The sequence below is a fragment of the Physella acuta genome, unplaced genomic scaffold (assembly GCF_028476545.2).
Source record: "Physella acuta isolate Inbredline_101_S28 unplaced genomic scaffold, ASM2847654v3 ptg000949l, whole genome shotgun sequence".
NCBI classification, from domain to species: Eukaryota; Metazoa; Mollusca; class Gastropoda; family Physidae; genus Physella; species Physella acuta.
Window position 1 is genome coordinate 122,785 of NW_026732466.1, and position 14,941 is coordinate 137,725.

General features: G+C 36.9%; 1 protein-coding gene across 1 annotated transcript in view; it reads right to left on the minus strand.

The window, feature by feature from the left end:
* Positions 1–14,941, minus strand: part of LOC131953763 (dual 3',5'-cyclic-AMP and -GMP phosphodiesterase 11A) — a 121,221-nt gene that overhangs the window by 28,794 nt on the left and 77,486 nt on the right. Inside the window, exon 7 of the mRNA XM_059317121.1 lies at positions 13,072–13,133. Coding sequence (XP_059173104.1) covers positions 13,072–13,133 — 62 coding nt within the window. The remainder of the gene's footprint in view (positions 1–13,071; positions 13,134–14,941) is intronic.

Genomic DNA, 14,941 nt, shown 5'->3' on the forward strand with positions numbered 1-14,941 from the left:
TTTGTCCCCGGGTAAAAATTGGACCCCCCCCCCCCTTGAGACGATCCTGGCTACGCCACTGGACCACGCCAAGTCCCTTCTTAACTGGGCGTCTCAAGGAAAAAGAAAACAATGAAGACCTTAGGAACGTGGAGGCGCACAGCAGAAAAACGACGGATAAAAGCATGGTTATATTAGGCCAAAAAAAAAACTGTTAGGGACCGGCAAAGGTATAAAGAATTTTGTGTGGCGACACCATCTGTCTTGGGCACAAAAGTGAAAAGAAGATTGAAACTTCCAATCCTATACCTCAGATATTAACGTGTGTTAATAGCGAATGTATATTAATTTTATTTTAAAAAAAAAACACATTTTCAAAAACATCGGAAACTATTTTTTTTTACTACGCAGTTTTAATAACAAAGACTAGTATGCTTGAAAAATATAAACTACAAGTCGTTGCAAGGTTGTCTGATGTAAAAACCATTTTTTTTGTGCTGATAATAATACGGAAGATGAATATGTCCCCTAAAATATGTGTACAGTTAATTAGGATTAATTTTTTTTTAAACAATTTTTACAAATTTATCATCTGTTTTTCCATTCCAAGCTCAATTATTAAATAAAGCAAAAAATCAATGTCAAATGCCATCTTAAGAAAATCAAAACTGCAACGTTAAAGTTCACCAAAAAGAGAAAAAAAAAACAAATTCGAAGATCAAAATGAAAGAAAAACATCAGGTTTCCCCATTTTTATTAACCTTTGTCCTACTCCGCATGCGATGCCGTTTCTGGGTTTTCCCCTTAGAAAGTCGTCGTCGGAAATTGACGTCATCGCCGTAACACGATACACATTAACATTTCTGCATGGTAATTAACAGCGGGACGTAACGATGCGCTGTGTTGATCAGCGCGAATATAAACCGTGCAGCAAAAATAGACGCCCGCTTATACTGCCTGTATAGTTCACTTCCTTCTCCGTCAGGAAACGGGAAATTTTCGACAGGTGAAACGATCAAGTCAACTAACTGTCTACAAAAAAAGGGACAGCACTGCTGATGCACGTCTGGGATTTATCGGGAACATCAGGATATATTTGGAGTAGATAGAGTTCACTCCCATTTATTTATTTTTTATAGTGTTCAAATATCAGTCATACATTTTTAATATTGAAATGGTAGATTAAGTTTCCTAAGGGAAAGTGAAGTAGAGTTTAATTAATTTTATAACGGCATGAGAAAGGATTAAGCGTTCGGGTTGATTTAAATTACATCGCAAATTCAAATTATGTTTTAATACCAATGTTTTGAGTGTTTTAACATAAATTACGTGTCAAAATATGTAACAAAGCGTAATATTTTTAATTCATACTAGCCACACATATACGGTGAGTTGGTGTATTTTGTTTCAGGGCCACTGCTATTAAACAAAATATCAACAGTTAGAAGTTTCATCACATGACGTCACACGCTATGGATCATAAACCTTTATTTAACATCTGGAAGTCTTCTTCTGTTTATGACACAGCTAACGATAACCCAAGGCAACAGAAAGCACAATTTCGAACCTTCGAACCAAACATACACACACACATATATATATATATATATATATATATATATATATATATATATATATATATATATATATATATATATATAAGATCAATACAAGGACAAGATACCCCTCACACTTTGACAACACCAACTGATTCTATAACTAGCTCACACCTTTTAAAAAATAAATGTACATGTAAGTCGTTTTTTTTTTTAAACACGTACCAGACTAACACAAAAAATATGTTCTACAACAAAAAATCCTTGTAGCATTCATACCCCTACCCCCCCCCCCCCCCCAAAAAAAAACCAACAACAACAAACAAAAAAAAACCACTCCGCTTTCATTTCCCAAGCTCCGAGTTAAATCAGAATAACCACCTAGCTGCGTTATTGTCGAGCATGTCGTGGCTGAAGTTCATGCTATTATGACGTCAATGTATTAAAAGAGAACGGAACATTTTTTGTAACATGTGACGTCATAAAGAAAAATAAACAAAAACAATCACATAGCTAGTGTTTCGTAACAATCGACATTTAATCGACAATAGATTACATTTTTGTGTGGCATTATGTGGACGTGACCCCGGGTCAGATGGAATTTGATCAGTGCCCCTAAAAATAGGCCTAAACATGAAACTGTACAGAAAGGCGAAACGTAATTTATTCCAAACCACACATTCCTACGTCAGAGGGGCGTGAGAAAAATCTGGCATTTAGCTTTTTCGCAAATAATGCTTTAAAAACAACAAAAAACAGTCAAACAGACTCTCCATTTTTTTTCTCTCTCTCTCTCTCTCTCTCTCTCTCTCTCTCTCTCTCTCTCTCTCTCTCTCTCTCTCTCTCTCTCTCTCTCTATATATATATATATATATATATATATATATATATATATATATATATATATATATATATATACATCGCAAACATGTTAAACCGAATAAAAGATGTAATTTTTAGTAAGCCAACGACATTCGTTACCGACTCGAAGAGTCGTCTGTTAAATGTGACTTGCAACACTATAAGGGGTATATATATATATATATATTTATATTTATATATTCCAAAGTGTAGGGTTGTAGAGATCAACTAGATGCATGCATCATATCTAAGTTCACCTCTTTGTAAGAGTAAGTTAAATGTTTACTGCAATAGCTATATCATATTTAAGAAATCAGCATTTTAGCAACATTTCTAAACAAATCTTACTCCTTACCCAGCCTCCATTCATCATAATAGGAATCAGATCTCCCCCACCCCTTCAAGTGACAAAGTTCAAGACCCGGCATAATTTTTACCTTAATTCTACATCCCATTTGTTTAACACACGCCAACTCTCCAAACACCTGACTCTACAACGAATATTACTATAAAAAAATTGTAATTAATTCATAAAAAATTAACTAGGCCTTCAATTAAGTCAAATTTAATGTCACGGTGCATTGTCTTCATGTCTTGACCCACGTACTAATTACGAACCGTATCTGTCAGTTAGAAGTGCCTGCAATTTCGCTCGGGCGTTTCGATCTAGACAGACTGACGACAGACAGAGGAAGTGAGTTAAATAAAAGCTTGTAAAAATCGGGTTTACGCTACAACGAACTTTATCTTTCCTTCTTCTTATGTGTGATGACGTCATTTTAGAATGACCTCTTCATACTCGAACCAGACAACTAAACTCTAAACTCAGACAGCTCCACCTCTTCAACTACACTAGTGTTCAAATAAATTTATCTCCATCTTTATTCAAAATTGAATCCACCGCTGTCGGCTTATTACAAAATGTCTTCTGGCTAGTTCAATTCATTAAAATATTTTTTTTTTATTTCCAGAGTTTCAAATAAACTTTTTGTTCAAATTCCAGCATGTGTTCTTTTCCCAGACGTTTTATTTTTAGACTTAGTTTTTTTCAAGGGTGTAAAGACATCACGTTGTTAAAACTGTTACATTTTTTTGTCAATCATCATTAAATCAGCGCCGACAGCATGAGGATAAATCGGACTAGTTCTATGTGTCGTCAAATCTCTGGAACCCTCTCGGCCATGGTACCCGGCACAAGACAGGGGAAACCGATTCTCTCCCCTTTTCTCTGTTCATGGGCAGAGGTCATCGCTGGGTCATCGGAGGCCCGCAGTATTTACGAGGGGGGGGGGGGGTCATTGACATATAGTGGAAGAGGGGGGGGGGGGATCTTCTGATGACGTCACTGATGTACGGCGAGGTTTGAAGTGGGGGGGGGGTCATGTGAGCTCACTGACGTATGGTGTGGAATAGAGGGGGGGGGATATGTGCAGTGTTTCTTCCAGGCTTTTTTTCTTCGTGGGGGGGGGTGGGGGGGGCACGTAATATTTTCGAGGTCGAGGGGGGAAAGGGCGGACTAATTCCGGGGGGGGGGAGGTAGGGTGTGGACACTAGTAAAAGCATATCTTATCTATATAAATTCCATTTCGTTCGGGAGGGGCGGTAGTTTTTCTTTGGGGGGGGGGGGGGCACCACCGCACCCCCCCCACCCTCCCCCCACCCCGTGAAGATATGCCTTGAAGAAACTCTGGTTATGTGAGCTTCCCGACTGATGTGATATTTTCACGTAATGTCAACAACGAGGGGTGTAGAACGATTATGCTGTAATCGTGCAACACCAGAACTAATGCGGCATTAGCACCTCGACAATATTGGTTTGAGGAGAAAAGTGCTAAGCAGACGGGGTTTTTGCTTGGAATTTTTGAAAACACAAAATCTTAAATAACTAGAATTGTGTGGATATTATTAGCCAAAATAAATTAAAAGCTTGGTTCCATCTCCCCATGTTCAGTGGCGTAGGCAGGGGTGAGGGTTAGGGGGGGTCATAATCCCCCCTCCCCCAATAGACCCCTCAGTATATATATATAAAGTATGGGGGGGGGTGTAAATCGAAAGTTTGAGGGGGGGGGGTGCAAATCGTAAATTTGTCCCCGGGTAAAAAATTGACCCCCCCCCCCCATGAGACGATCTTGGCTACGCTACTGCCCATGTTTGCCAATAAATGCTGTTATTGGTAAGTCATTTTTAGAGAATCACGAGATTTAAGTCCTTTCCTAAATGTTTTGCGAAAAATATCACGGCTTAAACTATAATTTTTACATCTATAATTATTTATTACTTCCCTTATTTTCACCTGCAGAAAGTTGAGTCAAAGTATCTTCATCAGGGTTGATTAACATTTGCTTGTAATTGATTCTTTTTTTTTCTTCAACCCATGGCATGAAATAAAATTATAAAGAAAGGTTTTTTTTTCAATAAACGAAATTATAAATATTTGCTAAGGCTCACAGCATATTTTTTTAAATCTGATTTTTGTGGGTTTTCGCAATCAGTGTGATATCGTCCAGTTTAAATAAATTAAACCTCAAAAAAATTCTGAAGGAATTTTTTTTGTTTAATTTTATCTGCGTGTGTATTGCGTGCAGCAAGCGCCAATTAAAGAATCAGGACAACAAGGTGCAATGGATTATTTCTCTGTGAAAGTGGATCACTTCCGGTGTGGTCCTGATAATCAAGGTTTGTGCTTAATTAGAGCCGAGAGCTACAAGTCCATGACGTCAGGGGTTCCGGGCGTTGGTCTATTCTTGCCGATACGCACGCTAACATGCGTAAACATATAAGCATACACACGTTAACACACACATATGCATACGTAAACACACACGCATACACACGTAAACACACACACATACACACGTAAATACACACGCATACACATAAAAACACAAGTATACATACGTAAACACACACGTATACACACTTAAGCATGGTCACACAAACAAGCACGCACAATTCTACATGCACATACGATGAAACGCACATACAGACACGCACACCGTCGGATAGAGATACATACACGCTCAAGAAAAGCACAGTTACAACAAAGAAAAACAAAGATACAAAGATCCCTTCACAAACACCCACTCATTTTCAAGCTGATACACACAGACTTAAACACACACAGACCCACACACAAACACACCATGATCACAGACACGCACGATTCTTCCTACACTGTAGTGTATAAACCTATTTCTTACCCACGGTTCATATCTTGTAGCAAAGTATTTTTAACTTATACGTGTCGGTAACATACGTACAATAGGGCTATAATTTAATTTCATCCACATGTTGTTTATGTATCCAGTGAAGCTTAATTATATATTTCGAGCTACAACTTCTTCGTTTAATTTCTCTAGAGATCTCTAGACAGAAGATGTGTGATTTTCCACAATATTCGTGACGACTGGCAAACTAAGTTGACAGGAGAGAACTTTCGTCACATGATTTCATCTCGATAGACTAAAAATAGAACGGTGACAGCCAGATCGAGGTCATTGATGGGGTGTGATTGTTTACATTCTGGTTGTGAGGATGCGAGAAGTGGGGCAGATTGTTAGGGCAGGATGGGGCAGGTTGATACAGCTGAATGTGGCAGATTGTTGGGGCATATTGTTGGGGCAGAATGGGGCAGATTGATAGAGCTGGATGAGGCAGATTTTTGTGGCAGAATAGGGCAGATTATTGGGGCAGAATAGGGAATGATTATTGGAGCAGGATGGGGCAGATTTTGCGGGCAGAATGGGGCAGATTGTTGTGGCATAATTGGGCAGATTATGGTGTAGATTGATAGAGCAGAATGAGGCAGATTTTTGGGGCAGAATAGGACAGATTATTGGGGCACATTGATAGAGCTGAATGGGGCAGACTGTGGGGGCAGTATAGGGCATTACTATTGGGGTAGATTGTTGGGGCAGATTGTTGGGGCATAATTGGGCAGACTGTTGGGGCAGAATGGGGCATGATCACACAAAGCTAGTGAAACAAAGGGCATATAAAATTGCAAGACTAACCCAACTCTATTAATTTTTGCTGGTTTTAACAAGCGCAATTTGTGCAAGACCAAGCTATCTTTAAAAATATTAATTAGCACGGTCGTAATTAGAAATCCTACAATTCAACACTATAATTATCTGCTTTTTATACGTCTGTTCCATTAAAGTAAAAAAAAATCATAACATGGGACTCAATTAATAAACTGCATGAACACTAATGGTTTAATGCAGTGGGGACGGATGTATTTAAAAAAAATTAAAATTGCGAAATGTGTTGCCATTTCAAACTGTAATGACAATTAAATTATCTAAAAAAATTGTTTTTATAAAATTTAACGATTTTTTCTTTAGTTTTCTGAATATTTATCTATAATATCATGGAGTATGTTTTGAGCTTAAAATCAATGCTGGCGTTTATTTTGCTAAACATAATTTGAAAAGAGCTCTGATGATGTACTTTACAGGCAGATTTCATTGCAAGCTCATAAATATATAATGGTACTTTATTTATACAGAGGTTCTGTGTTGATGTTTATCGTTTGGAGTGTTTACAGGTAGATTTTATTTTGTTATATGTTTGTGGGTTGTTATTTCCAAGTTCGTTTGAGTACAGTATGTTTTTTTGTTTTATACTGTAATTATTTAACGTGTTCGAAACTGCGTATGTCTAAAAAATTATCGTAGAGCAGGGGTCTTCAAACTACGGCCAGCGGGCCGGATGCGGCCCTAGAGGTCATTTTATCCGGCCCGCGACGATCTTTTTGTCCACTGAATAAATGTTTGTTGGAGGTGGCTGAGGAGCTTTGCACAGAAAATTCAAAACAATTTGAAAATATAGCTTTGGGTGCAACTACCGTTGCCCACCGTGTTGCAGACATTAGTGAAAACTTCATGACTCAAATAGCGAAAAATTCAACCAAGTTCGCCATTTTTCAATTGCAATGGATGAGTCGCTGGGCAGCTGTTCCACCTCTCAACTTCTTGTGTTCATTAGAGGTGTGGATGAAGACCTGAACATAACACAAGAGCTGGCTTCCCTACGTATAATGTATGACCATAGATAGTTCAGAGACAAACACAAAATCGCAAGATTTAACATATTTCACATCAGTAAGATTGCTAATTTTGCGAGAAAATTCTTAGCAGAGTATTTAAGAAAAGAATTAGGTGACTTCCTGATAGTAAAGGCATGTCACAGCCATTAATGTCTCAGAGTGGGTATAGAAATTGGCCTCTGCTGCAAACATAGCTATTTATTTAAATTTTCTGAACCTAAAACGGCAAGAGAGTGAAATCTAGTTTCTGATCTATACACCCACCTAAATTCCTTTAGATACAAACTTGTCATGTTTTTGGAACAAGTACAGGCTAACAACTTAACGCACTTTCAGCAGTGCAAGGTCTTTAAGGCTGAAGCAACCACTGAGTTCCCCACGTCATTTACATACGAGATCATTAAAGACCTCCAGCTGCAGTTTCAGTAGCGGTTTTCTGATTTCGATTCAAAGGCAGAAGAAGTGAGACTGTTTCAGAGGCCATTTGAAGCAAATGTGGCCAGTTGCAAAGATGAACCGCAGCTGGAGGTCATTGAATTGCAAGAAAATGACTTCCTTAGAGACACGTTCAAAGAACGGCGGATGGGTTTGCATAGGTTTTTGCACAAGGAAGACTTTCCTAACATTAACACTTTTGCATCAAAGTACCTTTCAAATTTTCAAACAACATACCTGTGTGAACAAACATTTTCAAGAATGAAATACGAGAAGAACCATTTGAGAGCAACCGTGGAAATTATATTTCGTTGGGGGGAGGGGCGGTAGGCGTTCTTGGTGGGGAGGGGGGCACGACCCTGAAGAGATGCCTCAAAGAAACTCTGGCCCCCGAACTGATATTTGATAGTTAATGCGGCCCTCTGGCTGAAAAGTTTGGAGACCCCTATCGTAGAGTAATAAATAATGTTTCCCCCTTTTGAATGTTTCCCCACTTCCTCCTTTTAGAAATCTTCTATAAGTTCAACTCTACATTAAAATAACTCTATGACGTGACTCCATAAATATTAAAGACAAAACAGAGTTAAATATCGAAACAATACAAATGAAAATCTATTTTTTTTATTAATTATTAAAGTTGTTATTAACAAGTAAATTTAATTAACGTATTAGGCATATGTGTTGAATCAACATATTACATTATTTAACATCCATTTATTAAATGTAGATTTTCTTTGTTGTCGTAATTTAGGATTTAATTGTTGTCAAAAACAAAAAGTAATGGATACTGCTTTGGTTTAGTGTGCTAAATACTCTGTTATTTAAGTCCCTTTGCAAATTGACCAGGGGAAATAACTCACTAGGACACGATGACGTATGTACACTCCTCCAGGGGACAGAACTAACAAGCATCCCTTGGAACTGGGTTTTTACCTAATTAATGTTCGTTAATTAACGACGGGGTAATCCATAACCAGAGAATCAGATGTAACTCAGCAGGAGAAACAATAGCTGAGGCTCGAGGGGTAACTCTCTGTTGGTAAAAACCACAGATAAAACAGTAACTGAACCACCTCATTATTAAAAAAAATACATAGCTAGGGATTTAGCTAAAATTTCGTATTATTAAAATACTTAGCTAGAAATTTAGCTGAAACTTCACATTGTTAGAATCCTTAGCTAAAAATTTTGCTGAAACTTCATATTATTAAAATACTTAGCTAGAGATTTAGCTGAAACTTCACATTGTTAAAATACTTAGCAAGAAACTTAGCTAAAACTTCACACTGTTAAAATCTGTAGCTTGAGATCTAGCCGAAGCTTCAGATTGTTAAAATCATTAGCTAGTGATTTAGCTGAACACACCATTCATGTCTACAAGTTGCCATCTTGCAGATCCTCTCCCCCGACCCCCCTCCCCCGACCCCCCTTCCCCGACCCCCAATGTCGCCTAGCAGTCTCCCAAACCCAATATTTGCATGAGAAGAGCCACGACGCCGAGAGATTAATGCCAGCGACTTCCTGTTTTTCTGCGCACACTCCTCGCTACTTGATGCAAAACTTATTTTCCCGAGGTGCGGAAAATGTGAACATTATTGTAAAATGTGTGAATGGAGCTTAGATTTACCTTTCAACAGATAAGGTTAAAAGTAAAAATTAACGAGTCGCGTGTATAATATATGTCATTATAAACAAACACTGGAAGACATGACAGTTGGAGTAGATTTTGTCAGTTTTTGTTACGTTGGCATACAGAGAATTCATTTATTCTTTATCAGTCAGGTACCTACTAGAGCTAGATAAACTTAAATAACTAAGAAAGATGAAGAAGAAGAAGAGATTTCAGAAAACGTTAACCTTAACTTGGTTTATATGGTGAGTATTGACCCTCCACAAAGACTGATTTGCTTTTCTTTTACATGAGAGGGAATTCTTAACTTTGAACAAACAGTGTATTAATTTAAAAGTGTTTTTTTTTTTGTTCAATTCAATGTAGATCGGAGGTCATTTTGTGTTTATTGTATGTGTCTATTGTTATGTGTTATGGCTTTAGCCGTTTTTTTTTTCAGAATAAAAAGAGTGGCAGTTTGTATTTTATTGTATGTGTCAATAGTTTGTGTTATATCTTTAGCCGTTTTTTTTTTAAAAATCAGAATGGAAAAGATGTCAATTTGTGTTTATTGTATGTCTATTATTGCCCTTTATGTCATTAGCCTGTCTCACACTCAACAATTCTATTTCATTACTAAAAATAAAACAAAGTCATTGAACCGATAAATGATCAACCCAACAACGGAGACAAGAAACTTGGATACAAGACCAGTGGACCAGCAAAATGACAACAAAATCTCCATCCAAATTTTATGAGCAGGCGAGAATGTAGTGAGTGCAGCCTTGTTGGCTATTCGGAGGTCGATAGAGAAAGTAGCCTGTGCTGCATTTCCGGCTATACGGAGGTCGATACAATGTAGTTAGTGTAACATTTCCGGCTATAAGGAGGTCGATAGAGAAAGTAGTCTGTGCAGCATTACTGGCTATACCGAGGTCGGTGTTGAAATAAAATGAAATGTGAATAAAAATGCGAAAAGCCGGCTAAAGTAAATGAGATGTAAAGATTCACAATTGGTAATAAATCAATCGTTGTGACTAAATAATGTATCTCGTTTTAACTACCAACATTAACCTCTGGCCATTTCAGTTTGGGACAATTTATCTCCCTGCTTCACACGCCATTAGTGGTGTCCCTTTAACAGTAGGGTATTTTTAGCTCCCGTGTCCTATTTAAAATTGCTGTCTTGGTATTATTTTTTTTTCCTGCTGATAGAGGAAAAGATTTATTCTCGCCTTGGGGTGGAAGCGGTGGGGGGGGGGGGGGGGGATTTTATAGATTAACGAAACCGTCTGCTGAGAGTAGGAATACATTTCCCATGGCATGACCTATTTTTATCCGTATAATTTATTCATTGTTTACAGCTGTTTACATTGGTTGTTTGACCTAATTCTAGCCAAAGCCCTAATTGAGCCGCAATAACTCAATCGTTTTTAAGTGACTAAATCTCGTTTGTATAATGCTAAAAGTACAGAATAAGTTGTAATGTCTATTTTATAAAGTACATTTTGTACAGTGGCGGAACTAGAAAAAAAGGGCCACCCCGCAAATAAATTTTTTGGGCCCCATATATATATATATATATATATATATATATATATATATATATATATATATATATATATATATATATATATATATATATATATATATATATATATATAAACGAAAATGCCAATATAGAGTACTCTTTTCGGGCTTGTTCGAGTTTTTAAAAAAAAATTAAAAATACTTACTTTTTAAAAATTTAAACCAAGTTACAACAACGCGTCATTTTTGTGAGTGCTTATTAGTCTATTTTGAAAATCTCTATTTTTATAAATTATATGTTTGCTATAATGCTTCCTGTCAGTGTTTCTTCCAGACTTTTTTTCTCCGGGGGGGGGGGCGGCAGACTTTCTTCGGTGGGGGGGGGGGGGGTGGACACTGGTAGAAGTATATATTTTCTATATAAATTTCATTTCGTTGGGGGGTGCGGTTAAAATGTTTTGAGATGCCTGGAAGAAATTCCTGTAACTGTTAGTCAGTCGGTCAAAGAAAAATGAAGCATAAAAGCTTTGTATGTACAATGGGTTCTCACGTTATGTTTATTTTCATGTTTTTTCGTATTTATATTATTAGTTTTAAATACATTTCCTGTTTATGCTTTGTCATTCTTTATTATGTATTTTTTTTTAAATAATTAAGAGAAGTAATTGCTTTTTTAATTTGTTTAGTGCAAATCTATTAAAAGGTGCTTGAGAGCACACATATTCGACTATTAAAAAAAGGGAAATAAGTCATGTAAGTGGTTTGAACGTTTGCGTATCTTTCACGCGATTCATTTGTTTTCAAAAGAATTTTACCGACAACAACGTGTGTTTGATTGTAGGAGAAAGAGGACTCGGGATGGTATCTATAGAATAAAGATAATGAAACCACACCTATAGTATTCTTTTTACAAAACAACCATCAAGTCAAAAATGCAAGTTTTTTTTTAACTGTAAAAAATAACTGATTATGGTCGGCTGCGGGCCCCTAAACGGCCCGGGCCCCCCCCGCATTGCGGGGTCTGGCGGCACTGTAGTTCCGCCCCTGATTTTGTATCCACTCTCTAGTGGTAAATAAACAAACTAATTAGCTGAAAGTGAGTCTACCACGCTTAATTTGGCACCGGTGATCATTTCTCCCGCAAAACTAATGTATGGGAATTTATCGTTTTTTTCCGACATATTTTGGATGCCATTGATGTTGTTTTGTTCGTTTATTTTTTATTTATTTTTTTTAGATTTGTTTTTTTAATTTTAATTTATATATATATATTTATTTATTTATTACATTTTTTTATATAATTTTTTTTTTTACTTTTTTAATACCATTGACCACACTCTTTTTGTATTATTACCGGGAGCCGTGAGGCGGGTCAAGATTAGTTTAAGATGACACTTAGAAAAAAAGGTGAAACATTGTAAGATACTAATAGACTCCATAATCTGAGAGAAGAAGATTGGATAATTGTCCCCCGGATATCAAAGTGCAGTCTGGACTGCATGTTGAGCAGAGTCTGATTTTGCCAATGTACCCCCCCCCCTCTCCACACCACTGATTGTTTTAAATTACGGATGAAATATAAAATTATATAACTTTACCGAAATTTAAATAACCCCGAAAGTATAGAGAGGAGATTTTCGTAAGAGTTATTTTGTTACATGAACAATTATCCTGAATTATATATATGTTAATATTGAACTATTTTTTTAGAACTGGTTGAAGTATTATCAATTGTTTTAAAATATATGATATTAGAATAATTTAATGAGATTGTTAATGCTACAAACATATTTTTATCGCTACATTTGTTTTAAAAATATAAGTTAATATTAATATTTTAGACTATTTTGGGTTATAATTTATTAGTAGCCAACAAAAGAGGGTAACAAAATAAAATAATACATAACTAAAAAATCTAATAAGAAATGAAAAGGATTAAGTTAAATATAAAAATGGCTGTGAGATGAAGCAAAACAAGAAAAAAAAAAGTAAAACACAATATAAACTAACAAAAACATTATGAATTAAAAAGTAATCATATTATTACTTACCTATTACCTAAATGTCCATTCTTTATTGGGCAGGCTAGATCGAAGATTTTGTCAAAGGCGTTCTGAAAGAAAAAAAAATTATGCAGAATAGCTTATTTGCTAATGAAAATGGCAATCGAATTTCCGTTATTTGCAATTATAGATAGTATAGTAAGTTCTCCTCGTGGTATCCTAATCAATAAGGGTTATGACGCTACGTTAAGTGTATGGATTGAAAGATGGCAAGGTCATGCAAAAAGACAGGTTTTGACTTGGCAAACTGCTATCGTTGAAGGGCAATGAAGCCATGATTTAACCAAACACAAAGCCATAATTTTCCCACGCACAAGTTCATGAATTTACCACCCACGTTATGATTGTACTACGACCGAGTATGATTGTACCACACACGAAGCTATGATTGTACCACGCTCGAGGTTATGATTGTACTATGAGCGAGGCTATGATTGTACCACACACGAAGCTATGATTGTACCACAAACGAAGCTATGATTGAACTATGCTTGAGGCTATGATTGTACCAACCACGAAGTGATGACTGTACCACGCACACGGCTATGATTTTAGCGCACATAAATCTATAATTGTACCATGCACGAATCTATGATTGTACCATGCAAGAGGCCATAATTGTACCAGCGCTCGAGGCTATGATTGTACCACGCTTGATGCTATGATTGTACCACGCAAGACGCCATTATTGTACCACGCAAGTCGCCATGAATGTACCACGCATGAAACCATGATTGTACCGCGCAAAACGCCATGATTGTACCACACTTGAAGCCATGATTGTACCACGCAAGACGCCATGATTGTACCACGCAAGACGCCATGATTGTACCACACTTGAAGCCATGATTGTACCACGCTTGAAGCCATGATTTTACCACGCAAGACGACATGATTCGAGTACGCACGACATCACTAACAGTTAAATTTCCAAGAAGAGTTACGGCTCCTGTCCGCGACCCCTACACGACCTCCACCCAATCACCGCGGAACAAACTGTCTCTTAATGACGTCCTACCCAACATTTGCTGACGTAGGCAGTCAAATCAAGGGACATTATCCAAGCAGAACAAGCTAATGCAGCGTGATAAAGGTCTAGAAAAATTGTTTTTTTTTTCAACACATGAACATTTTCAGTTTTTGCCTAAGACGTGATAGTAATGTGAATGTCACTATTGATATATGTTGCTGTAAAATAAACATTTAATATAGATCATGTAAACAAATCAGTTAGCTTAATGTAATTTTATTGGTTTTTGTGTGAATATTATAACAAAAAAAAGTAATACAAATGACTGAATGAAATATTTTGTACACATCAAGTTTATTATATAGTTTAGTTTAGTATTAGAGCACGAGAAAGCGAATTTGAAATTGTTTCATCTCAGATGTTAATTGTACTTCATGGTCGTAAGATAGAGCGTTCAACTGCTAACACGAAAGTCCCGAGGTCGGATCACGAGCTTGAGTCTATATGACACCCTGGATTCCACCCAACTTAGATAGCAACATGACTAACACTATCCCTTCATATACCGACGTCACAAAATAGATACACGCTACTTCACCTGGCGAATCGGCCGCCAGGTCCCAGCGGGTAACTATGGACTGTTAGTCCATGAAAATGTTGCCTGTCGTTGTTTGGTATAGCGTGGTGATCGAAAGTGTACGTAGTTCATCTGTGATAGACCTCTTGCGTCAATAAAAATCCGTAGCTCTATTATTTGTGTAACGAAGCCAATTTCCAAATCGTTCATTAAACAAGTGGTATAGTTTTTTTTTACTAGGAACAAATAACGTCATTATCTCCATTTGTCTTCCTTAGATACCGTCCCCTTTTTTCATTAACAGCTTCGGG